Below are 27958 nucleotides of genomic sequence, written 5' to 3'. Positions count from 1 at the left end.
CCCATCATGCAAATCATTTTCATGCAGATGGCGAGCTATAGTCATTCTGCTGATGCGCAGGTTGTTTCTTCCTGGAATTTCTCGTGCTGTAGCCACTGCAATCTGAAAACGATTACACAGGTGGATCAGTCGGATGTGATGGTCCTGGGCCGGTGTGGTGACCCTCTGCCTTCCAGGACATGGCCTGTCCCTCACAGAGCCAGTTTCCTGGTTTCTCTGGACTAGTCTGCTGATTGTTGAAGCAGAACATCTTATTCTCCGGGCAACTTTTATCAGACAGGCCACCTTCAACCATGCCGATAGCAACCAGGTGATTACTCAAGTGGGGCATGGTCGTATCTTTCGCTGTTCTTGCATTAATTAAAATCATGTCTTTTCGAATGGCTATTTATACAGATTCTTAATCAACTCATTTTGGCCATTTTAATTCAACTCAAATACCAAACACTGAGCACCTGGCGTTTTTATGAAATCACATGACTTGGGGTCAGTATATTGTTATCCCAAGGAACAATACTACTTAAACAATCAACAAACCTTTCTGCTCACTATTTAAAATGTAAATAACATTATGTATGTGCCCAATGAGCTATTGATGTAAAACGTACATATTAGTATATATTCTTTGAGATATTCTATTGGTTGACCTTTTCTTCCTTCCTTGTTAAAATACCAAATTCATCATTACAAGTGTATGCTTTCTGAGCACGCTATTATGTTTCAGTCACATCATGTTTAGAGAGAGCAGGGGTCTGCATTTTGATAAGCTGTTTGTTCTAGTGGTAGGGGGCTTAATTACAATGCAGGTGACTGGTATTCCAACCCAGCAGACATTTCTTTTATGTATTTATTCCATGTCAAATAATAGAACAACAATACATGTTATTCTGTTGCATTGTAGTCTTTATGTATTAACAAAAACTTTTGAACTTCTTCAGTCTTGCCCTGCAATTAGAAATATGTAATTGCATGTATACAGTGATGGTAGCTTTCCTCCCCATAAGCTTCTACTACCCCATGGGGTGTTCACACTCACATGTGGTCTGCTTCCAGTTGTAGCCTTACACTGTGGGAGAGACGCTCTCGGTCAGTGAAAACTGTGCTCCAGTTAAGAGGCTAGACCTATTGATATTTAATTTGCCATGACTGGCACCACATTGAATGTCATGCCAGTATTGGCAGTCACAACTTCATAAAACCATTTTTGTCCCACTCAGTTGTTTTGTTCCTAATTTGCTTATTAAAACCATCTGCATGCATCTGAACATGGGGGTGATTATTTATTAATGTAACCCATGACACTTCTACCCATCCACACTATCTAACCATGATTGTCATTCTTAGTGTAAATAGAGAGAATGGTTTCCGTTAATGTGCAAAACGTGTCCTACCTCCATTCGTTCTGTATTGTCAGCAGACACTAGATATTCTCCGTGGTTATATATAGCTGGAGAAGAAATACCTTGTATGCATACATCTTATGAAAAAACCTGTTATCACAGCTGGATATCTGGAGTTTTCAAGAGACGCAACATACTAAAGAAGGCAATAAGTTAAGACAATATTAGAATAATACATTTTTATTGTTTATCCCCTTATATTACATTTCACCAAAAGATACAAAAATCTCAAAAGAAAAATATGAAACTTTTAACAGCAACTTTAACTGAAAGGCAAGCAAACACCCTTTCAAACTAAGAATTGCAAAATCGTCAATAAAATCACAGAGCTCTGAGACAATAAAAGGCATTTCAAAAAAGGTAAAAAATAAACTCTTTAAATAGCTGACAAATGCACTGGAATTTTAGGATTGAGACATAATTAAAAAAAAAAGATATATATATTTATTATTTTATTCAGAGAAAATCAGGATTAATAAATGAAAAAACACAAAAAGAAAAGATGTATACATTTCTGAAGGTTGTTAGATTGGCACAGTGTAATGTGCGGCACCTATGAAGAACAGAACGTGCATGCAAGCAGTGAACTCTTAACCTGACAATAACTTCAGTTACAAGATATTTTTGGATTCTTGACAGCTATTAAAAGAAAACAAATGGTATGTATCCTCTTATGAAGCTATGGTGTTCAAATAACAGCACTACAGGGACAGCGATGACTGACAGTAGGGCAGCAGATTTTCTGTTCTGCAGAATAGCGCATACTGTTTAACAAATACACCCATTCTGGCATTTTCCCTTTTCACTTTAAAGGCACACAGCTCATACTTCCAAAGAGAATACGACTATACACATAAATAATTATGCGCTTTAAGTGCAATTTCGTTCCTATTGCGTAATTCTGTAATTCCAGACAAGATTCTGCACTCCCGGAAAATCAGTAGCCCTAAAATATATCTGTTTTTGCAGTGTGGCTGTTTTATGTTTGATGGCATTCTGCTGAATGCAGCCAGCGGAATGAATGCAATTGAGCAACCTGGTACAGGCTGGCTGACTGAACTTTGGCATCTACTACTAGCAACAAAACATACTGTAGAAAAGTAACATGCAAAGTAATGACATCATGATATAATTTTCAAAGAAGAATACACATTTGGGTCTGATTAACCCTTAAATGTCTGTTTTACACAAATGTATTGCCTTTATTACATGTCAAAAAGGCTCAACTCATAGTTAAATATATTTACATACACTAAACCTTAAAACATTTCCAATGATAAAAGTTAATGCAAACTACATTAAAAAATAAATAATAATTCTGGTGTGGTGACTCGTCATAAGAGGCTATGGAGGCTAAGCCTACGTGTAATTTTGTAAAAGTAAAAAAAAGTATTTCACTTTAAAATTAATGGCAGTGCAATACCATACTGATCAGTGATAGCCGTGCATCACGTTGGGTTTTGCTTCGCCTCTAGCGTCTGTTCCATTCATTTTCGAACCTTATATATAAGCAATAAAAGCAGGTTTTGTTGTTCAGCCTCCCCACTTATTAGTCAGGAGCCGCCACTGTGGCCAGGTTAACAGGATTACAGCTATAGCCAAACGTTTTGCATTCCTAGAATTTTAGGATTGAGACATAATTAAAAAAAAAAAAAAAAAAAGATATGAACATAATTTAGGTATTTTATTTAACATCATGTCATCAAAGAAACTACGAAACGATATTGCAAAAGTCTACCAAAAACCATAATAGTAGTACTTGGTATTTGTAGTGAATTCCAATGTTTTAAGACTTCCTTAATCATCTCAGGCATGGACTCAAATGAGGCACTGAAGGGTCAAGTTATCCTTTAGATTCCTCGATGCAGCTTATATCGTTTTTCTTTTGAGCCTTCAAACTCTTAATCCACCTCCGTTACTAAAACAACTGAAGGGGGGACTCACAGAAAATGACTTTGGCCCAGTCTTTGTATGCGACAAAAGTTCAGTCGATCTCTGATGTTTTTCTTGCTCAGAAGGGGCTTCATAGCAGGCCTCCCTTACACCAGACCATTCTCCAAGAGACGCCTTCACTCCAACTTCTTGCCATTGCTGCAGTAAGTGGACACTACTGGCCTTCCTATCTCTCAAACTTGAGCGGCATAGGTGGCGATCCTGGCGAGCAGTGATGTCTTTTGGGTTTCCAGACCTGGGGGCAGCTTTATAGCTTCCAGTTTTCTGATATTTTTGGATGAGCCTAGATACTGTACTTTGGCTGGCATAATCTCTGTTGGCAATCTGACGACTGCAAGAACCGTCCTTATGAAGTGCAATGATGGCTGAGCGTGTTTCCAAGGTATGGCTCTTCCCCATGGCTTACTCTGGTTACAAAATCTATGTAAAAATCATGCTTATATAGCTTAAATCTAGTCGTGACCACTTCTAATTGTCACCTTTTGATTTACTTGTAATTGAGGAACACATGTCAAGACATCTTTTTGGAAATCATGTTAGATAATTCTAGGGTGATGCAAAACTTTTGACCATAGCTGTACATATCTCAGGTATTAACAGGTTAAACACATTTAAGACTCAAACAGTCAAACATGTGACTTAGTTTTTTTTCAAGATTAATCTATTCATTACAACCAAGAAGACACATTTGTATAAATACAATCAGCACTTCGATATCCGTTACCCAAATACTGCCCTTGTATAAAGATAAAATCAATCCCCATATATATATGTAACAAATTAATGCACTTGCCCGTCACACGCGATTTCCGACTCCGTCACCAGTTTTCTGATACAAAGCCCACCTCTTCAATGTTACAATTTATCTGAATATCCGTCACAGCCCACGTTTTTTTATTTCTCTCTAATGCCAAATCAGTCTGTCTTGTATTGTGCAGTTACACAGCACTTCCTCCAGTTTCACCTGACGAAAATGCAGCCAAAACAAAGTGAACAAGTCAAGCTAGGGTAATGTAACAGTTAATCATTAACAGTTTTAGATACTGTGATGTATTTTTTTTTAATTTATCTGTGATCTTTTGTTGCTTTTGTACATTTTCATTTGCAAGTGAACTGTGACATTAGGGCCTCATTGAGCACTATATTCTGCAATTTGAATACTGACTTTAGATACTGTTTTAATTCTGGATTTTTTTAAAATCTTTTGGTTTTGCTAAATTGCATTGCCTTTTATGTTTTTTACGCAGTTCTGTGCGTGGATAACATTTAGATTTCATTTTGCTGTTAGGTCTTTAATGGGAAATTTTACATACTGCTACAATACATATGGATTTAAAAGTATGTACTGTATTACAGTTAAGGTGTTGTCTCTTTAGTTTTGGCAAGTGATATTTTCAGAATCATATTATTCTGAATTAAAATGCTACTCCTGTTGAAAATATAGTACTGTACCAACAAAACCAATAAAGTACATCTAATGGAAGCCTACTTATTTTAAAACACAGTCCTTTCAGCTATGTATTTTTGATATTGTATCTTTTTTGTGTTCCCTGAAAAACGCACAAGGGTTGGAACGGGCCAAAATGAAATAATCAGATATGCGTCACACGTGTTTAACTGTCACTGAAGTCAACATTTTATAGGGTTGGATATGTGAGTGCTGACTGTAGTATGTGAATGGCATCGAGCACTGATATACGTAATAAATCAGCCACAAGTAAGGCAGAAGATAATGATATTGGTCTCAGAGTTCAGTGCAGTAGGCTTTGTAGTAGTGGTATGTGAATTATTTCTTAACACATCAAGGCTCCAAATGATGCAAGTCTACTTACACTGCACCTTGTTTTATAATGTGCATATTTAAACAAATAAACAATGAGTTCCTTGATGAAGCAATGCAAGGCATAAAGGCTGCTTTGCCGAATGAACTATTAAACATATATGTCACTGCACAGATTTACAGAATAGGTATTGATATTGATTAATGTTCAAATATCATTGTTACCGTACAAATTATCCATCTTCAATACAATAATCTTCAAAAGTTCAGTGAAACCACTTACTATACAGTTTTCTTATTTCTGTATATTTTGATTATTCTTTATTGGTCACATTTTCTGAGGGGGTGGGGGGGTTATTGAATGGAATTTTGTAATTCACTATAAAATCAGGAAGCAAGGAATGATTTGTAATTGAACCAATGGTTTGGTCTTGGTCATTAGGGTGTTTCTTAATTGAAGGGATTAACTGTAACCTGTAAACAATGCTTGTATGCAGGGAATACAATCATGTGTAGAACACATCTTTATCCCACTGCATTACAAAATCACATTTGTGTTTGACAAAATAATTATAAAAACACATCCAGTCACATTCTCTCATGTTCACCCTTACAAAACGACATATGCAATATATTTTACTGCAGTATTTTTTAACTATTTTTTTCTTGGCAAACCACATGTGAAAAGTAAATCTCAATTCAACTGCTGCTTGATGACATCCAATTACATAAGCGCCGTACATTCAAAGGTCACAAGAATGAAACAGAACAAACAGGACAGGCTTCTTTTGCCAGTCACTTGTCTTCATTTCCATGGTATCTATACTGTTAAGACAGATACGGACACTTCACTACAAACAATACATAGGGACACTACATACAAAGACAAGATAGTAAGAACAATATGTAAAAGATGTATTCTATAATAAAAAACTTAAGGCACATTTTAACATTAACTGGCAACTTTGGAATTTGGAAAAAAAAAATCCATCATCACAATTCTGGCAACCAAAATAATGAATTCTGCAATATTTTCACTCTGGTTGTTCCCAGTTCCAATAGGGTATTGATTCAATAAGTAGGACTGTTGCACATGTCCTTCAGGATCAAGCTGTGACACACACGTCTGGGTACAGCCCAATAATAATATCTATTATAGCACTAGTCAGCTGATTCCCACCTCCTAGGTTTAAGATTATCCTCTTGATTGTGTACAACATTCTACACGACTAAACTAAATGAATTATATTGTCACTGAAACATTAAAAAAAAAGGTGAGCACTATCCCAAGCAAGTCTCCTGAAACGTAAAATAAGTTATCCATCACAGCGAGAACTATATGTGTATTTTGTAAGCAGGTTAACCAGAATCCCATGGGATAACACTCAACCCGAGACTCAATGTGTGACTCGTTGCTTACATTTAAACTTTTTTTTTTTTTTTTTTTTTTTTTTAAAACCCCATCATCCACAGTTATTCATATGTTTAAAAGAACTGTATTCATGGCTTTAAGATCCATTGGTAAGCCGGTAGAAACACGTATTAAAAAAATGTAAAGAATCTTCACAGTATTTCAAAGTCTGCTCTGTATTTCCTCTTGGGTCGGGCTCATCTCAGTTGTATCCGGAATGTACTGATCTCCATGGGATTAAGTTGGATCTCACTCTTGTTCTGGCTTCCTTGAGGCGTGTGCATTAAAGATAAAGACACCGGGGTGATGCGCTGCACCTTCATCTCATTAAAAAGCTTGTTAACTGGAATCTGTATAACAAAAAGATTTAAATAATACAAAAAAACACTGTCATAAAACATGCATTCTTCTACATTATTGAATCCATTGTTCCTTACATTTACCTGAATGGATTTCAAAATGACAAAATACAATATATTCTATAATAAAAGTCCCTTTAAGCTTTTACAGGTATTTATTTACAATTATGTCAAAGCCACGCATATGAAGCAAGACCACATACTGTAGGTTCGCTTCTGCTCTCAAACATTCTCTTTGTATCTGAACTCCCATTGTAGTCAATTTGAACAAAGGGAAATAATGTCTGATGCTTCTCACTGAGAAGTCATTTTAACCCTGATACAGACAGGTGGTGTGGCTTTATAGTTTTATTTCTGACCTTACACATTTTTTTCTTTTCTTTTATTGTTCTTTCATTTCTTGTATTACATCTTAAAAAAATTCAGAAACCACTCCTGGGCCTCACTCCTTGATGCCGACTGCTGTCCTAGGTTAGGGTATTGCTACCAAACTCCTTTGACTTGTGGATTAAGTTGGCAGTGCACTAATCTACTGCATCGCCTCCAGTCTCTTCTCCATTACTGGAGTTTTACAAATTACAAAATATTTTCCTTTAAAAAATAAAAGGTAAAAAAAAAATACTGGTTTTCTACACCACCTTTTAAAATACAATAATAATCTAGATTACCTTGCCGCGTGTTGTAGAACACAGTAACCCGGTGTTTTTTGAGGAGAAGCTGCAGTCAAATCCTTTCCTGTGTAGAATAAAGGCTGCTTCATCTGATGGACCCACTCCCTCCTGCAGGGAAAATAATGCCAAGACCTGATTTCACAGCTTACTTAAGGACAAATGAAATGAATATATGAAAGTATTGTGTGTACGTGTACACATCTTTTTCTAACTTGCACACAGCTCTATAATTACAAGAGAATACAATATTTTGAATTAAAGCTACCACTACTGTAGGGAGACAGCTGACCTTCAAAGTAGAATTGTTTATAGCTGTCATCTTTCTGCTGTATGCATGAGTAAGCCAACGCATCTGGTGTGCTGTCAACTTCCAGATTTAAGTGTGATAGAAAATAAACGACAAAAGAACACTGAAATATAACATTATAATGATGAAATGGATTTGGTCTAATGGCATTTATCCAATTAAATATCTGGAGTTTAATAAATTAACATCCCAGATATTGTGTAGAATAAATGGTTTTGATATTTCAAATTAACAAAAAAGACTGCAGCATTAAAGTCACTCCAAACTAATGTCTTTTGTAAATAATAGCTTTGTTGGGATGGGGGTCAGAATAAATTAATAACAACAAGAGATGTCCTCAGTAGGGATATATAGTATAGTAGGGTTGCTTCATTCAGCCGCCATTTCCAACACATTCTTCAGAACCCAATCATCAGAACCCAGTCGACTGACTTTTGGTCTCGCTCGTCTAAAAAATACTTCAGTGGTAAACAAAAAAAAAAAAAAAAAATCCATCAAGCAGCCATGCATATTATTAATTCCCTGCTATAATTAGCTTGATTTTGGCATGTTTTATGACTTTACAACACCGTAGCATCATATTTCAAAATAAAGTTTTGCTTAAAGAGTAAGTAGCGGGATTCCGAAAAATATAGCGTTACACGTCCCCACATGTTGGTACAACTGTTTAAATAACGTACCTGTCATTTTTATTTTCATTGACAACATCCTGACAACTTTTTACACTTTAAAGTCTGTTTCAAAGCTCTTTTCAAAATCTCTGCTCTAGTGCACTGGGGTTTGAGATCTGTCCTCTAAATAACTACAGGAAGAGCGATTGAAAAAAACAAAAAAGAAACATAAGTGCTCTGGCTTTTCTGTTCCGTACCACATCATGGATCGTTATTGCTGTGCTCTTTGACAATGTGGGCAATAATCTTTACACTATCAGTGCACTAGAGCAGACATTTTGAAAAGAGATTTGAAATAGACTTTAAAGTTTAAGTGTAAAAGGTTGTCAGGATGTTAAGAATGAAAAGAAAAATTACAGATAAGTTATTTAAGCAGTTGTAGCAACACGTGGGGACGTGTAACACTATATTTTTCAGAACCCTGCTACTTGTCTGTATTAAAGATTTCCTAGACACATTCTAATTTTGTCATTGAGATGACATTCATTCATGGAAAACTAATTCTGCAATCCAAACTTACTTTCATTTTCATATTGTGCACCTTAAACTAATGCAGCACAAGAGATTAATAAAACATTATTTTAATTTTATGCAGCTGAAGACTGATTTCCTTTGGGGGTAAAATAAATAAATAATAAAAAAAGAGACACACAGAGAGAAAATACTAAATATGACAAAGCCAGTGTTTGGTATCAGCATATATTCTGAATATCGCCTGGAATTATCTCACATTTATCTGCATAACAAATGCATGTGAAATCACATTATGAATATTTAAGGTCACTGTGGTTTTAACTGAGATGCAGAATTGTTCTTCTTAATATTTCAACTTTTAATTGAAAGACATTATTAATTAAATGAATCCAATTACAATGTATTAATGAAAATGAATGGACTGGTGTCCGAACAAAGGGGCTTCTCTATTGTTTTACACTCAAGACCCCACGCAAGCGTCTTTTCACAGACAATTAAAATAAAAAGCTCCATTTTGTTACCCTTTTGGGATATAAGAGTGACTCCATTGTCTAAAATTAAAATACAGTTTATATAAAAAACTGTTTATGAATGTTTCAAGTATATATACAGTGCCTTGCGAAAGTATTCGGCCCCCTTGAACTTTGCGACCTTTTGCCACATTTCAGGCTTCAAACATAAAGATATGAAACTGTAATTTTTTGTGAAGAATCAACAACAAGTGGGACACAATCATGAAGTGGAACGAAATTTATTGGATATTTCAAACTTTTTTAACAAATAAAAAACTGAAAAATTGGGCGTGCAAAATTATTCAGCCCCTTTACTTTCAGTGCAGCAAACTCTCTCCAGAAGTTCAGTGAGGATCTCTGAATGATCCAATGTTGACCTAAATGACTAATGATGATAAATAGAATCCACCTGTGTGTAATCAAGTCTCCGTATAAATGCACCTGCACTGTGATAGTCTCAGAGGTCCGTTTAAAGCGCAGAGAGCATCATGAAGAACAAGGAACACACCAGGCAGGTCCGAGATACTGTTGTGGAGAAGTTTAAAGCCGGATTTGGATACAAAAAGATTTCCCAAGCTTTAAACATCCCAAGGAGCACTGTGCAAGCGATAATATTGAAATGGAAGGAGTATCAGACCACTGCAAATCTACCAAGACCTGGCCGTCCCTCTAAACTTTCAGCTCATACAAGGAGAAGACTGATCAGAGATGCAGCCAAGAGGCCCATGATCACTCTGGATGAACTGCAGAGATCTACAGCTGAGGTGGGAGACTCTGTCCATAGGACAACAATCAGTCGTATACTGCACAAATCTGGCCTTTATGGAAGAGTGGCAAGAAGAAAGCCATTTCTTAAAGATATCCATAAAAAGTGTCGTTTACAGTTTGCCACAAGCCACCTGGGAGACACACCAAACATGTGGAAGAAGGTGCTCTGGTCAGATGAAACCAAAATCGAACTTTTTGGCAACAATGCAAAACGTTATGTTTGGTGTAAAAGCAACACAGCTCATCACCCTGAACACACCATCCCCACTGTCAAACATGGTGGTGGCAGCATCATGGTTTGGGCCTGCTTTTCTTCAGCAGGGACAGGGAAGATGGTTAAAATTGATGGGAAGATGGATGGAGCCAAATACAGGACCATTCTGGAAGAAAACCTGATGGAGTCTGCAAAAGACCTGAGACTGGGATGGAGATTTGTCTTCCAACAAGACAATGATCCAAAACATAAAGCAAAATCTACAATGGAATGGTTCACAAATAAACATATCCAGGTGTTAGAATGGCCAAGTCAAAGTCCAGACCTGAATCCAATCGAGAATCTGTGGAAAGAACTGAAAACTGCTGTTCACAAATGCTCTCCATCCAACCTCACTGAGCTCGAGCTGTTTTGCAAGGAGGAATGGGCAAAAATGTCAGTCTCTCGATGTGCAAAACTGATAGAGACATACCCCAAGCGACTTACAGCTGTAATCGCAGCAAAAGGTGGCGCTACAAAGTATTAACTTAAGGGGGCTGAATAATTTTGCACGCCCAATTTTTCAGTTTTTTATTTGTTAAAAAAGTTTGAAATATCCAATAAATTTCGTTCCACTTCATGATTGTGTCCCACTTGTTGTTGATTCTTCACAAAAAATTACAGTTTCATATCTTTATGTTTGAAGCCTGAAATGTGGCAAAAGGTCGCAAAGTTCAAGGGGGCCGAATACTTTCGCAAGGCACTGTATATATATATATATATATACACACACACACACATTAATACACTCTTCCCTTGTATCTTTCCTTGAATGTGTCCTATCATGTACAGTACGTGTTACAGGACACATTCAAAGACAGATAGACTTCAGGACATAGTAGTATGTCTGTCATTTGTAAATTTCTTATAAAAGTTTAATAAACGGTTTCATCGCAAAGGCCCTAGGTGGGTACACAATCTCTGTCTCACTTGACATCCTAGAGTATATTCTTTTAATTAATAAGTAAATAACTTGGCAAGCAAAATCACACACCTCCTTAAGCAATTAGAAGAGGAATCTTGAAAAATGAATGAGCAATTTTACAATGACATCTTCTAGTAATAGTAGGTATCTGATATGTACAGTCCAAGGCAGGATGGTTCCTAAACCCTTACTTAAGTGTGAAAGGAAACACCTTTTACTATACGGCCACATACACTGAATTTCAAAGGCTCTACACAACATGTTGGGGAATCTCAACAGCAGTAATTTGTTCTTGGTAGATACTGTACAGGTACTGTAGGCTGAAAGATATGTCTCAGATATGTACCAGAGGCTATGAAACACAAAGTTCAGGGTAAAAGTGCTTATGTGTTTGTCATACTTTGTAAAACTCTGATTATATTCTAAATAGTGCTCCCCAATATCCATAAGTGTATTTTTTAGACTTTTACCGACATTGAGGCCTTTAAAGGACATCCAAAGGGACATTAGACTTGCTTATTAAAACAGATTTCTGACATTAGAACAGTTCCTCTTTGTAAAATGGCTGTCACTGTTAGTGTTGGGTAATATCGGGACCAGACAAACAAACAGTAAAGCACCTGTGGGGCAAGATATGACCATTTCTTAAACACTTTCACATTCATAAATGATGTGATTTGACATGTTTAAAGAAACCACATTTAACAGGAAAATGTCCACACGAAAAAAAATCTTACTTTCTAACAACTGGTCAAGTTCCAAATAAACAGACATAATAAAAGATAAAACATACCTTTGACTGTATGGCCCGTAGATTAACTACATGCAAATCACAAGGCATGGATGAAGCAAGTGGCCTGAATTCTGAAACCAGCGAAGCAGCCCCAAAGTCCTTGTTGACAGCCATAGGAATTACTGGGTGATTCAAGTATAGTGATGAGATATGACTGAGCAGAGAGGGATAACTCACTGGCTGGCTGTTTTCCTTCTGTTGAATAAAGCATAATTGTAAGGTTAGATTATAGTGGCACATATTCTACTCAAGACAAAATGAAAGACTTGTCAAGACAGAATGCCTTTAAGCAATCAAGCTGGTCTATAAAGTTCACAGCAGAAGAGGGAGTTCCATAAATATTCAATATTTTTTTGTATTCTTCACTGGACTTCAATGTATGCAAATATATGTGGTCATGTGGTCCTCTGGACTTGTTATAAGTTTTGTGAGAGGTGTGCAACAATTCAGAATGAATCCTGGGAAATCCTCCAGGTCTTTTGGAGCACTTTGTATTTATTAGTGGTGTATATATATGTGTCCCTGGGTATTATACAAGCACATATCTAAAACTTCTCTGAGCACTTCTGGGTACAGTGCTTAAAGAAATACTTTCCAAACCATCTGTGTAAGAACACTTTAAATATTAGTTCATTTTAAACGCAGTCCATTTTACATCATTTATTTATAGAGTAGTATTGGGAAATTTCAACATACAAAATGCCAAGCTTTGCGTACGGTACAGTACATCTTAAACATGTCCACTGTGTATGACTTTTTTTACATGACATCTGTGCTAATATAGGGAGATACAGCACTGTCACAACTGAACATTGTTTTGTGAACATGACCCAAGCTTCAACTGCCTCTTGGATATTTAAAAGGAGCAGTTCGATTCTTCATCAACATGGCCCCACCTCTACCTGTTTTTGTAAAACAGATATCCAAGAATCCATATCATAAGCAGCTGCAATGAAGGACATGGATATACTGGCTTGATTTCAACACTCTCTTCACAGCATAATGCATGTCATTACACAAACAAAACAGGCACGTCTACGAGACAAATTAAAAGTGTTTCATGTTCTCTGTCTGCATTAATATTGTGCCTTGCTTTACAGCTGACTGACATTGCCAATAGGATTAGAAATTACAATAACATTTGATAAACCTTCTGCATTCAACACTTTTTATTTTACAATACCAATAAATGGTGATGTTACTTTTCAATCAGTGTTGTATATAATCACTATCCAATTCTTCTGAGGTCAACCTTCTTAACCTTTTTTTCTGCCTGTCATTTAAAATTACTTTTAAAAATGATATCTAATGTATACCGAAAAGCTGCTTTATGTCGGTATGTCTTTGAAAAAAAAAATATTAAGATCCATACACTGCAGCGATGGTCAACCATTTAAGCAAGAATGTGTGTGACATACATCTCTGCCACGGCTGTAAATACAACATTACAGATAACAGTATCATGAAAACGTAAACCAGTATGAATTACATGCACTGTATTTAGAGTACACGTAAAAAATGTAGCTGTGTCACTGTGGTCGGGTAGCGTCACAGTCAAGGCTGGTGAGCAGCAGGAAAGCAGACACTCAGATATAGAATACAAATTAACAAACAAGCACAAACTATAAATCAAAACACCAGAAGACCCTGTGGCCCTTGAGGACTGGAGTTTTCTACCCCTGCTCTAGACATACTGTAAAAAAAAAATAAGTGTGACACATGTTCCCCCACATACCCTTTTCTGGGATATTCTACTTTAGCTACATTTATTTTTCTATTTCACACTAGTCTGACTTCTGAACACCAGAATTTTAATTACTACAACAGAGTCACATGTGCTGCATATATCCTTGTTACTATGGCTACTTTTGTGAAATTGATTAATATTGCTGCACTGGTCTGTTGTTGTAAACAACTGGGAATACCACAAATTAAAGCTTTTACAAAACTCAGGACAGCCTAAAAACGCAGAACTGATTATCACTGTTCAACTCCCTGTATAAAGTTGAATTGTTTTTGAATATCAAGTGTGTTTAGTAAATCCACACAGATTACCATAGAAAACACCTGAGGTTTATACTAGTGGCTTTGTTTCCTACATTCCAAGCAATCCAATTATCCAAAAAAATACTCCAGCATTAGAGTGATTACCTCATCCACGCGGACTCTCCTCTCCAGCAGTATGCGAAACAAATTGGCTGTGATCTTGTTATCTTGGACCCCTTGTCCGAGGCCGCGGTTGTCATCCTGCATCAGCCTACGGTCCATGATGACTTCCAGCTGGCCTGAAGAAGAAAATTGGATCCGTTTCATCAACGGCACAGAGTGGAGCATTCGCATAGTTCAAATGACAAGCCAATGTGGTTAACAGTGACCTCGGGTGTTGGTCTCACAGAAGCTAATTACGGAAGTCTCAAATGCTTAGCAGAAAAACACGTCAATGTGGATTTTTAAAGAAAAATGTGGCACAGGCATCAGATAATTAGTTTAGAGTCTTTACAAAAAAAAACATATGACTTTGGGAAAATGTACATAATTCTTGTAATACTAACAAATTATTGAATAAATCCTATAGATCTGGAACACATGTTAATCTTGACTAATTAAGCCAGTAACTGGTGCAATTAAGTAACTGAGAGCTTGTTGAAACGAAAACCAGAAGACCCAGTAGCTCTCCAGGACTAGGGTAATGCATACAATAATCTGGGGGTGCCATTTCGATGCTGTTGGTCATTGAAAAATACTACTTTATATTATTTCTTCCTACCACATGTAGTTTATTGTTGTAATTTCATGTTTGCCCAGTGCTAAGTATTGTGACAGAGCCTCAATAAAAATAAACATGCAAACATGATTTTACTTATACTGCAAAAATAAACAGGAGGAAGTATCAGTAAGTCACCAAAATAGATAACAAACAAATGTGCATGTTCTTTAAAAATGTAAGTTGCTATAAATAACACTACATTTTTCAGAAATACACAATACACGTGTTAAAAAAACAAACAACCAACCAAAAAAAAAACAAACAACATAGAAACAGAAACCAGGTTTGTTGATATTTGAAGCACATTTTGGCACGGCTACCTTCATCAGGGAGGTTTGCTTTGTAAAACAATCACAAAGGCACCACCTGTATGTGGTGTATGATATGGAACTACATAGTAAGCTTTCAACAGAAGGGGCTTAAAGGTTAAAAACTAAGGGAAAAAAGAAACCCACAATTCTTGTACCAGTAGCTTCACTGAACTCAAAGATCTTTCATGTACTCTTATCAACCTCGAAGGGAGCTTGGACTCCCTTTTCGCTAAAGGTTACAGACTGTAGCAAAGCAAAGCAACAGCAATAAAACCATGACTGTATGTATGTTAGGCATTGTAACAGGGTGGAATGTATTTGCTGACCTACACTGGATGCAAAAACAACTGATTCGCATATATTTCCACTTATTAGAACTGAACAATTTTCCCTAGTGATGAAAGTTTTAATGCTAAAACTCACACAGAGAGTTTGTATTGAATCCACTGGTGCACGTACATTTTTAATAAGGGTATATTGAGTTCTGCAAAACTGTATAGGCTTCATATTGAAAAGATTTCACAGCAGGCTTTCGACACTGCAATAAAGCCAGTGAAAATGTAATGTGTTGCACCAAACAATTTGATTTCAGTGTGCGATCTCCCAGATGAGAAGCAGGACAATTTAATGGAAGAAAATAATTTACTGCATTTTGTAATATGTTGAGTAAAACAGAATAGCCTGCACATTATAAAACCTCTAATGCTTCTCACTGGGTACAGCAACTGTTTCTATTAATATGAACATAATTTGTATTATGTTAATTTGTAATATACAGTACAGTCTATATATATATATATATATATATATATATATATATAGACAGGTATATATTGTGGCTTGGGTGGTGCGAACCGAACCAGACGTGGAAGCTGACACAGAGACACAGGCAGGTACTTGCGGGGTTGAAAGCGCTGGTGCGCCGTTTTTATTCAAACTAAAATAAATCAAAAGATTGAACAAACCACTGCTCATAGAGCAAAAAAAAAAATTAAACAAAAACAAATCTCGAACACAAACACCGAACAAATACCATGCTGTTTTGCCCAGCACGAGTAGCTATTGCTTTTACTTTCTGTTTCGTTTTAGATTTTCTTTCAGCTCGCTCAAGTTCCTCCTTCAAAACATACAACCCCGAACACATGTTTTAAAAAAAAAAACATTTAATATTGTTTAAAGGTGTCTTGCAATGCACTAAAAGAAGACTTGCATGAACATTAACTAAACATAACTAACCTGCTTTGTCTAGGCTAAATGTAGCACGTATGGTACCAGCACTGCAGATTTGACAATTACATCATGGTGAACTTTTTTGCAAGTTACACCTGTTATCATTGGTAGCCAGCAGCAAATTACACTGTCATCTGTTTCAATGTGTAAATATTACCAGACAGAACTCATAAAACTAAGGATAGTCTGCTGCATAGAATCTGTCGAAAAAGACTTTCTCGTATGCATTGCCATCCATATGGAATTCTTTAGCTTGGTCTTTCTACCAAGGTTGGGACCTCGATGGATTTGTGTTTAAATATTTAATGGATTTAAATCAATGTAACTGTGAATAAAATTGATGCGACAAGGCATACATGTTGTAAATATGAATGTGGAGCTGCTATTTGAGTCCCATTGGATTCGAGGTGATTTGTCATTTCAGTGTGGTTTTATCCTTAGGTGATCTGCAGAAATGTGTTTTCTCCAAGAAGGCAGTATTTACTAATTCTGTTTTAAAAGTTTGTTTTTTTTTGCAGCATTTGCAACTAAAAAAAACAACTACATTGCCTATAACCTGTGTGTTGTGTGCTGCAGCTTCCTGAGTGTTAATACACTGAGCTCCTGTATAAATAGTCCAACTGTTGTTGAGAATATGACAGATGACCAGATTTATAAATAGCTATTTCGAAGTAATGATGTAAAGATGAGATTCCTGTTGATACTTAAGAGGTAAGCCAGCTCCCCAAACTGCAATCAAGATTTTTCATTTCACCAGTATTTGTGATTAATATCGGGTGGACACAAAAACTGCAGTGCTTGAGGTGTTTTTAATACGGTTGCCTTCATGACAGAATGAAACCACTTAACAAGGTTAATAAGCTAGTATGTTTTTAGATTAAATACATTTGCATTACTCTTTCAGAAGGCCTGTTGTTAAAAGACAGAAACCCAGACACAGTTCATAACATGGATGACAAACACTGCTACTAATAAACACTATACACCGAGATTGAAGACAGTGATAGTCCAGCACCTCATACAGATCAAAGATGTTCCTGTAATGGTACAATACAGTACTTCCAGATAGAGGCTCCTTTGAGTTATCGTCACACAACAATATAATCACTTATATCCTGTATCTGAAGACACTATCCAAGGTGCCATGATGACCTCTATTACTTTCTTGTCTAGCTGTAATGAAGTAAAGACAAATTGATTAAGGTTTGAAAACAATGCTGCCTGAGCCGGTATGGGTTATCAGGATTACTGATGTTTTGTCGTCTATTTGCTAACCTCTGGTTGGGGGAAATTCGCAGACATGGTTGAAAGACGTGAAGAATGCCTCTTCTTCTACTCACGTACAGCATTGCTGCTCCCATGCCTGTCTCTTTGAGTTATATTACCTGTCACATGTATCCCTACTCTCCATTAAACCACTTAAGGAGAATTTCTGGCTTTGTGCAATCTTCAGTCTTTCTTTCTAAAGCTATGTGTCTCCCCCTTTATTACCCCTTTTAACAGCACAGCAGCCTCTGCAATGGGGACTTCAATGTCATAAGTTTACTCTCGGAGATAAAAACAATAATTTGGGCATGAAGACTGAATAAATGAGGACTTGACATATTTGCTGCTGTGTCATGTGCCTAACTCACAAGTAAAGCATGAACATAAACCTGTAAACTCTTGTTTGGCCAATGCTTGAACATGTTATTAGTTAATTTGACTCACTTAAGGCAGGGATTCCTGAATCCAATAAAAGGATTCAAGCGACTGAAGAACGTATATCTTTCATAGAAGATAGAGATAGTGATCAAGATAAATGTATTGGTGTCTGCTGAGAAGGTGATAAAAGAGCTGCAGGAGTGTGTGGATGATGCTGAGAATGGGAAGATGTACACATATTAGAATTATCGGCCTGCCCAAGAACTCGGAGGGTAAATTACCAATATGTTTTCTTGAAAGATGGATATCACAACACCTGGACATTGCAGCCAAGAATGGAACTCTCAAAATAGAGAGGGCCCATCGATCGCTCGCTCGCTCCCAAGCCTGGGGCAGACGGAAGACCATGACCCATCATAGTGAGATTCGACAACTACAGGGATAGGCAAACTGTACTTGAAGCTGCAAGGAAGAAGGGTGACCTGAAAGTTAATGGGAAGAAGATAATGTTCTTCCAGGATTTTTCATTTGCAGCTCAGAAATAGCGCCGCAAGTATGATTCAATACGCAAGCAACTACGAGATAACAACATACGGCTCACTCTGCTGTATCCTGTAACACTCCGAATCTTTCAGGATCTTTCTTGAAAACCCTGCAAGCAGCTCAACCCTTCCTGGATGAGCTGCTCGCCTCTAGATCCAATGTGTAAGACTTTGAACCTTTCTCCCTTTGCTTGAATATTGAACTAGTACCAGCTAAACTAAAATACTGTATTGGTTTAACTTTAATGGGTTGTACCGTCAAATATTAGACTGGTGCAAAAGACCATTTCGTTTTAGGTATTTTTGCTTTTTACTTTATTTTTGTTTGCTTTCTATACCCCTGATGCTGGCTGCAATCCCCTTTTTTGTTTTACAGATGATATCTTTGATACTTAAGCTACTAATGGTTCTTGACAAACAAGTTTCTAAATCACTTTTTTTGATAGCCACAGTTCTTTATTGTTGTTTATATTTTGTGATTGTTCTTACTATAAGACAGCTACAATGTACTATTCTTACATGTGGTAAATACTTTCTAAATGGGATTTTTGAACAGGCAGACAGTATCATGGCACAGTATCATGGCTGATAAAATGGAATGTGGGGGGTTAACCATCCCATTAAAAGAAAAAAGATCTTACATTTTCTTAAGAAAGAGCATGTTCACATTGCTTTTCTACAGCAAAGTCACTTAAATAACATGACAAATTCAAATGGGAATGGGTAGGGCAAGTATATTCTTCTTCCTATACATCTAGAAATACAGGAGTGATAAAAAATGTTCCGTTTAGTATTGAGGAATGTATAAAAGACACACAGGGTAGATATACACTTATCAAGGGCTTTCTTTATGGTGAGTCAGTTGTTCTAGGCAATATATACTGTATGCGCCAAATAATTTTGATGTCAGTTTTTTCATGGAAGTATTTTCTAGAGTGAGAGAGTTTTCCTGCGCAAATATTTAACATGGTGGAGATCTGAACTGTATCTGGGATGCTAAGAATGACAGATCCCTTGTCCTGCCTATCCGAAAGCCCCTCAATAAAGGAGAGTTGTATAGAATTTGGTTTATTAGTTGTATGGAGAATCAACAGTCCATCAGACTAACTATTTTTTATCAGCAGAGAAGTCTTTAGATAAAATTACTCGGGAATCTATAGGAAACATAATAATATCTGATCATGCAGCCATTTATATACTATATGAACCCTATAATTATGCTCGCAATGTGTTCACCTGGCAGTTTAAGGCTTATTTAGTTTAGGACCTTTGTCTGTTTCCTATATGGAAGACAAACTCAAATTATTTCTAGAGACTAATGATGTGTCTGGTATGGATCCCTCATTGCTATGGGAAATACTGAAGGCTTACACCAGGGGAATGATAATGTCATATTCTGCCACTAAGAAGAAACAACGGAAAGTACAACAGACAACTCTAGAAAAGATAATAACTGAACTGGAAAGGAAAATGATAGCATCTCCCAGTAAAAAAAAGTTGCCAGGGCACTAGCTGCTGCTCGAGCATCATTGGATACCCTGTTTACACAGGAAGCAGGCTCAGCACTCTATGCAAGACAGCGTTTTTATAAATATGGTAACAGACCAGGGAAATATCTAGCTCAGTTTCTCCAGGGGCATAGAGAGAGTAACTATATCTCTGCTATTAAAGATAAGCATAAAAATAGGAAAGTGCTACGAAAGGATATTAATAATATTTTTAGGGACACAGACATCCAACAATGAGAGATTAGCCGTGAGTAGCCTTTATCCATAACTGCAATTTCAGAGGCAATGCAATCTCTAAACAGTAATAAAACACCAGGCCCTGATGGATTTGGAGCAAAGTTTTACAAAACCTTCTCTCCTCTCCTTGGGTTGCCCCTACTTAATATGTTATTATTACTTATTTCTTAGCAGACATGTTCAATGATGCATTCCAAAAAGGCACTCTTCCCCCTTCATGGAGATCAGGCAATATAATAATATTACTGAAAAAGGAAAAAAACCCAGAAGACACTGCATCATACAGTCCTAGATCTTTACCAGACACGGATGGGAAAGGCCTCGCAAAGGTCCTTGCATGACGGCTTGAAAGCATTCCATCTAATGTGATTAACCCAGACCAGATGGGATTTATACTAAATAGACAGTCAGGTAATAATATGAGGCACCTACTGAATATAATACAGCATTCACACAACATAAGACCAGAGACAGTCATAGTGAGTCTGGATGCTGAGAAGGCGTTTGATAGAGTGGTGGTTAAATATGTTTGAAGTATTACAATGCATGGGTTTGGGAGAGAAGTATATTAAATGGGTTAAAGTATTGTATCAAGATCCAAGCGCCTTTGTAATTACAAATAAATAGTCTGTGCTCTGAACAATATGCTCTTTGCAGGGGTACAAGACAGTGGTGTCCACTGCCACCTCTGTTATTTGCTATGTAATTAAGCCGCTGGCAGAGGCTATTAGACGTGACCTCAATATTCACTGTGCTCAGACTGGTACAAGACAACACCATTTGTCACTATATGCGGCCGATATAATATTATTTTTGACTAAACCACATATATTGGTGCCGAGACTAATGGAGGTGATTACATCTTTTGGAGCCTTCTCAGGATATAAGACACAGTTTAGGAAATCAGTGATTATGCTGGCAAACCCCTCCCAGGTTAACCCTTTACCTTTGGCGCCTTTTTGGTTGTCAGCAACAGGACTTTGGGACTATGGGTATCCCCATGCTTGGGACAGTTATTTAAGGATAACATTTCCCCTATAATCTATAAGGTAAAAAATGTGGACCTGTTTGCCCCTTTCTTTTTTGGTAAGGGTAGGGATAATTAAAATTAATGTATTGCCCAGAATCCTATTTGCACTCCAAATGATATCAGTTCCACTTTTAAGTAAGGATCTTAAAACTATTAAATCAGGTAATAAGAGCATTTTTATGTGCAGGATAAAAAACAGATATCAGTTGAGGAGACTACAACTGCTATAAAAATGGATGGATTGGCAATTCCTAATTTTAGACTGTATAACTGGGCTGTGCATTTGAAAAAAAAAATTGCCAAGCATGTTAGACAAATATATAAATTAAGATGATTCAGATGTGTGTGCTCACCTGGGTTCAAACTGGCAGTCCCCAGCGACTGGGCAGAATGAAGTGTCATCCGAACATTTTCATCCTGAATATACACCATTGTGGTCATGGGGTAGAAGTTAGCTTGAAGAGGCAATGTGCTCAAAGTTCTCCTGGGCTGAATCTGCAAAAATAAAATGAACCCAGTCAGGATTAATGGACTTGTTTTTCATCATTCATTAATGGCATTTTCTTTTCTTTAAAAGGATCCTGTCTATTTTTTTAAAATCTCCCTGTGGCAGGATAGCAGCAGAGGGAAGACTCAGAGACAGAAAGTGCAGTGAAACCAAAATATTTTAATTAACAAAACACAAATAAAAAGGCACGATGGCCAACCAAAAAGACAAACACAAAACAGGCTTTAAACAAACCCCCAAAAAACCCACTCACACTCTCTCTCACACACACGTCGTCTCACAGTTACAAACACTCTCCTCCTAACAAACAATCTCCTCCTAACAAACCCAACCACTCCCTTTTATACAGGTGCCTGGGCTAATTGGGCAATTCGCACCTCATTAGCCCAGGCACATTCCACACACTCACTGAACCACACCCCAAACTCACTCACATCCACTCTAAACAATACAAAAAACACAGAACCACCACAAAATAGGCTGCACCCCATCACACTCCCTTAACAATGTGTGAGAGTATCTGGTAACTAAGAATTAGGTGGACACCAAAAGTGCCATTTACTCCAAAAAGCTATCATGATATTTTTCAGCCGATTCTAATGACAATATTGAACATTTCGACTGCATTTAATCTTCTGAGGTCTAGCTTTTTGTGCAGCATGCCTACTTCATTTCCTTATAAAATGGCCACACCCTGAAGGAAACACCTTCCCTCAAGACAAGCAGCGTACATTACCCTGAAATACTCTTTTTGACATCTTGTCTGCATTAACTCTGTATTGAGATCCACAGATGTGTATTAATAAAGCCCATGTCAGTCATGCGCTTGCAGCACTGCAGTGACTCAGCATCATAAAAAATAACATCATCACACCCCAGGGAGACAGGTTTATATCACTGGTTCATTTACATTTCAATCTAGTTAAAGAGAAGCTACGTTTATAGCACTTGGCAAAAGAACACAGCAGGGGTGCACTTAAGATCATTAAATTATCCAGATCACTACCTAGCAGACCTATGGACGTGACAGGAGAAACAATGGGTTTTTTTGTGATCTGATATATACAGTACCACACTCTCCCAACTTCAGGGATCAGGAGCAAGACAATTCCCTGACACTGCAATGTTTTGTTGTGCCATGTTAGGAGAACATATTTATGTCGATTGCAGATGTGTACATTATATTTTATATATCCGTCAATATTCAGAAGGTGTAAAACACAAACAGTCGTGCTCCACACTAATGCTGGCATGTAGTAAATTATAATTACAATTCTTTGATGTGTAATGGTGTAGAAACAAAAAAAGAGACTGAGCTAAATGCACTAATTGTTTAAAGCATTCCTCTAACCAAAACTGCACTGCAATCAGTATGCTTTTAATTGTGGTTGAATTGAAAGCTGACGTATTTAATTGAAACTTCTCAACAACTCTGGCAGTATAATGGAATTATGTTAGATCTTGCTTTAGCTTTAAACAATGAGACACTGCTCATTTTCTAAATACTTTCCTGAAGGAACTCCCTCCACTATGAGGATAGAATTGGCACAAATATTCTAAAAATGTTAGACCCTGTGTGTGTGTGTGTCAAGCAAATAAAGGTAAAGAGAGGCACTGTAGGGAGGGGTAGAAAAAACACAAGACCTTCTACAAGTAGAGCTGGTAATGAAGGGTCTTGCAACTTTATACACGTTTCAAATGTGGAAGCTACTGTACATCAATGATCTCGCAGCAACTTTTCCAGGGGAACCATAAACTTAGCAACTTGGAAACCACATGTGTTTTTTGCAGGGATAGTCTCAGCACAACTGTAATCTGTGCAGATGAGCTCCAGTCCCTCGTGCTGAGTCTAGGAGCATGTAATTGTATTGTAAGAATTTTAGTTTTGTAATACATCCACTGCAAGCTTTACTTCACAGAGCTGTTTCATAGAAACATTGAGAAAAATAACAAAAAATAATAAATTAAAAAAACCAAAAATATCAAAGTGATCACTGCGAATAGGGACCAAAGAAATCAGAACACACTGGGTGTTTCACATTCTTCCACATTGAAAGCCACACCCTTGAACTACATGGTACAAAATCCACAGACATGTTCTAAAGACCTATGTGTGGCTAAAACGTAAAACGTTGGCAGGATGTAAACAATAAAACAGAAAATGAATTAAAATGAGCTAAAACAACATGTGAGTAAATAGAACGCTGTATGTTCACACTCCTACTTCTATTTGCTCTTTAAATTAACAATTTACTGTTGAATGAAGTTGTTAAAAACACACACTTTCTATAAAAGTAGTTATGCTTACCCAAAATACAGTGTAAACTGGCTATCTATAATGTCCTACAACACTCACTGCCACCCCATTACTGAATACAGACCTCTCCAACATACACATAAAAGCCCTTGAAAGCAGTCTAAAAATGGCTTCTTTTAACTGCCTTTTGTTTTGCTCAGTGAACAGCTGTTATTGTAACCTCTTTTAATTGGGGATATAAGTAGTTTTGTCTCCACTCCCAGGCGCGGACTGAGATCAAGACACTTCCACATCCTATAGTATAGTTAACATCACATGTCCACTAGTTCTATGCACCTATACACAAAATCCCATTGTAAAATACATAATACTGACGCAAAACAATATTGTGAATACTGGCTTTGTGACAACAGCCCTGTCTTTCATGTGCACTTTCTACAGATCAATCTTTATTGTGTTGCAGTATTATATACGGCAGACACACACACACACTTTGATTATTCCCGCAGTTTTACTACAGGCGCTACTGTAACTTTTCTTGTAGAGTGACTCCTGCGATCATTGAGCTGGCTTGGGGAGTAATTGATTGCATTTCAATGACCTGCAGTTTACTTTGACAAAGATACACTGCTGCTAGAATATGCAATCAATACACAGAAAGTAACAGATGACAAAGAGCTTGTAACAACCTCCACCACACATGCATTATTACAGAGAAAACATCACATTTCAGTGGCTTGAGACTGCTCTGCTAGTGCTAACAATGTGTTATAGTTCAATGAACAGAAGACTTGGCTACTCAACAGCGCAAGAAAATCTAGGTCTTTCCCAAGAGATGTTTCGCATTGCTTTGGAGAAACTGTACCTTTCTTTAAACAGAAACACCTAGATGTTTTACAGGATAAATGTGAAACAAATGGAAAGGCTGTGTCATCAAATTCAGCATGCTCTGTTATTCTGCTGTTAATACATTTGCATGTGGAGTGTTCAGGGGTAGTTGTCATCTTGTTTGACCCATTAGTATGCACCATTCAAATTTCTCTCTTAAAGGAGCTGCACCAGGGAATGATGTATGTGTCAGGTTTCATCTTCAAAATTCCTGCCTGTTGATGTCAGACTGCTTATTTAGTCCATTACCACCACTTTCATCAATTCTAGTTATTATTATTATTATTATTATTATTATTATTATTATTATTATTATTATTATTATTATTATTATTAAGCTTACAATCTGAATGGCGGTATGAAAACAAGAATTCTAATATTATAACTAGGGCTTCCGGTTTTCGACATTAAAAAAAAAAATAAAAAATCGGCAGGTACTTATCTGCACTTATTTTCAGGACCATGAAACAGGTAAAATCAGTTTCATTGCCATGTATTGGAGCAGGGTATTATGCCAAAGCACTGGGGAGTGGGTACCATTAGCGGTTGTAGTGCTTCAGTAAAATATGTACTAAACATACCTAGTGTACAAGACAGTGTAAGAGACGTGGTATGGTAGAATATGTCTGAAACATACAAAATATACGATAACACTAATAATTTTAATTTAGAAAACTGAGCACTGTCCGTCCGTCCCTCCCCCCTCCAGCTCGTGTTATCCAGAGGCAAACCTTTAATTTCTTCATTGGCCACCTCGACAGAAAATCGTTGTATAGCATAAGCTGTATTGAAAGAAATGTCTTGAAACCCCGCTGCTGTTTGGGATTTTTTTTGTTAAATGCCCAGACGACCAAAAAAAAGTTAACTACAAACTGTGCAAGCGACTGTTGATGTATAATCGAGGCACAACCAATCCCCGGGGTCACTTGACAAGCGCAAGTTCATATTATTATTATTACTAGTAGTAGTCGTAGTAAAATGTGACCGTGACTGCTAACCTGCTTGGAATGGTGACTTAAAGTTTTGTTTTGCATAAGTCCGCTGCAGTTCTATTAATTGGCCGCAATAATGTGCTGCTGCAATGCATACTGTATATATCGCAAGCAGCATCAATTACGTGTGCATAAACAACATGTATTTTTATTTGTATTTAAATTATACAAACATGATGACTGTTCTATATAATGTTTATTTAAAACTACATGTGAATGTGAAAATATGGTATACATATAATAGCTCAAATACAGGTTAAAAATAAATTAAACTAGCTAATTCGGGTTTTCTTAAGTACTCCACCTGGAGACATTTAAAAAGCTTAAACTCAGCTTTACTGCCCTGGCTTTCCCGAAGGTACAAGCTGCCTACATCCCTTCTACACACTGATGAGCTGCCAGATTGTCAGCACAAAATGCAGATGATTTCAATCACTGTAAACAGCACACGGCTCTCGGAACAAGCAGAAATTCATACTGCAAATTAAACAAACAGCAGTACCAAATGACGAAAAAGATTTCAGGCAAAAATTAACCAAAAGTGCAAACTATAAATATGTTTTATGTTTTATTATATGTTTCTAAGTTATTATATGTTACTGAGTTAATAAGCAATATCCACAATGTTATCTGTGCTTTAAATCTAAAAAAACAAGAGCTCCACACCTGGAAGCCGTTGAGGTCTGTGTAGAATCGATCTTTGCTGTTGATGTCTGATGTTATCCTCATTGCAATTTCACAGTTGCGCTCCCCTCTGATGTCCACCGTGTTGGAGATCTCCAAAGACTGTCCGTCCACTTCTGAAACAGAACAGCACGTCTGTGTGTTAAAGACTTTGCGAGCGCATTTCTGTTTGAAATTGAATGCCTGTAAACTGTAAATATACAGGGATGTCTGGGCTGGCTTTTGTGTTCCAACTTTACTGTGAAATACTGTAAATGCACCGGTCAGTCTAGAAACTTTGCTGAACTTGATTTTTTGTAAGCGATTTACCGTAAAACATTTCTACTTATATATGTATGTAAAATTGACATTAAAAAATAATGCTAGTTATTTCACATTTCTGCCATTTCAGATCCGTATTTTTCTTAAATAAGAAAATGAAAAGCTGTTTGTATGTCTTTTTTAATGACATTCATAATTAAGGCACTAGAACAACATTTTTGGAAATTTTCATGCTTTGGTCACAATTGTGCTGCATTTTATGAAGATCTCGCCACGATTTATGTAGGGCCTTAATTAGTATTAACTCACAAATTCTGTTTTGGTGGGATCACTAAAAATAACACACAGGAAGCTTCGCCCCCCCCCCCCCCTCCCCCCATCGTAAAACGCTTCCATCGCCACTGATAATAACTGATAATTGCACACCCCCTTTTGTAAAAATAAAATAAAATAAAATAAAATAAAATAAAATAAAATAAAAACACCCCACTTGCAAATTGAGCTATGAGTATTTTCAGACAAAACCCCCCTGGCTAAAAAATGACATGGTAAGCCTGGTTAATAATAACCGATAGAGCAGAACAACTATGACTAGTACATTGATCAGTGAAACCAAACCTGCAGAAACATAACAATTATAAATAGTTACTGTATATAAACAGCTTCCAGCTAAAGCCTTTTTATGTTTGTTTATCACCAAGACCAAAACAAGACCACAATTTCTCCCTTAACTGTAGAAGGGCTTTTTAAACAAATGTGTATCTGAAGGATAACTGTCATGCTAACAGTGTTAGTGAGCACCAAAGAGCTGGAATCTGTCCA

At 36.9% G+C, this 27958-nt stretch overlaps 1 protein-coding gene across 1 annotated transcript in view; it reads right to left on the bottom strand.

Annotated features, from left to right (window-relative positions):
* Positions 1–1564: 1564 nt before the first annotated feature.
* LOC117409290 (alpha-mannosidase 2) overlaps positions 1565–27958 on the bottom strand; it is a 116794-nt gene continuing 90400 nt past the window's right edge. Inside the window, exons 17-22 of the mRNA XM_058991670.1 lie at positions 26858–26991; positions 21900–22041; positions 14429–14562; positions 12278–12472; positions 7572–7682; positions 1565–6894 (exon numbers count right to left, since the gene is read on the bottom strand). Coding sequence (XP_058847653.1) covers positions 6742–6894; positions 7572–7682; positions 12278–12472; positions 14429–14562; positions 21900–22041; positions 26858–26991 — 869 coding nt within the window. The 3' untranslated portion in view covers positions 1565–6741. The remainder of the gene's footprint in view (positions 6895–7571; positions 7683–12277; positions 12473–14428; positions 14563–21899; positions 22042–26857; positions 26992–27958) is intronic.

The sequence above is a fragment of the Acipenser ruthenus genome, chromosome 2 (assembly GCF_902713425.1).
Source record: "Acipenser ruthenus chromosome 2, fAciRut3.2 maternal haplotype, whole genome shotgun sequence".
In the NCBI taxonomy this organism is placed as follows: Eukaryota; Metazoa; Chordata; class Actinopteri; order Acipenseriformes; family Acipenseridae; genus Acipenser; species Acipenser ruthenus.
The sequence above is the reverse complement of the archived record's forward strand: the minus strand, read 5'-3'. Positions and strand labels throughout refer to the sequence as shown.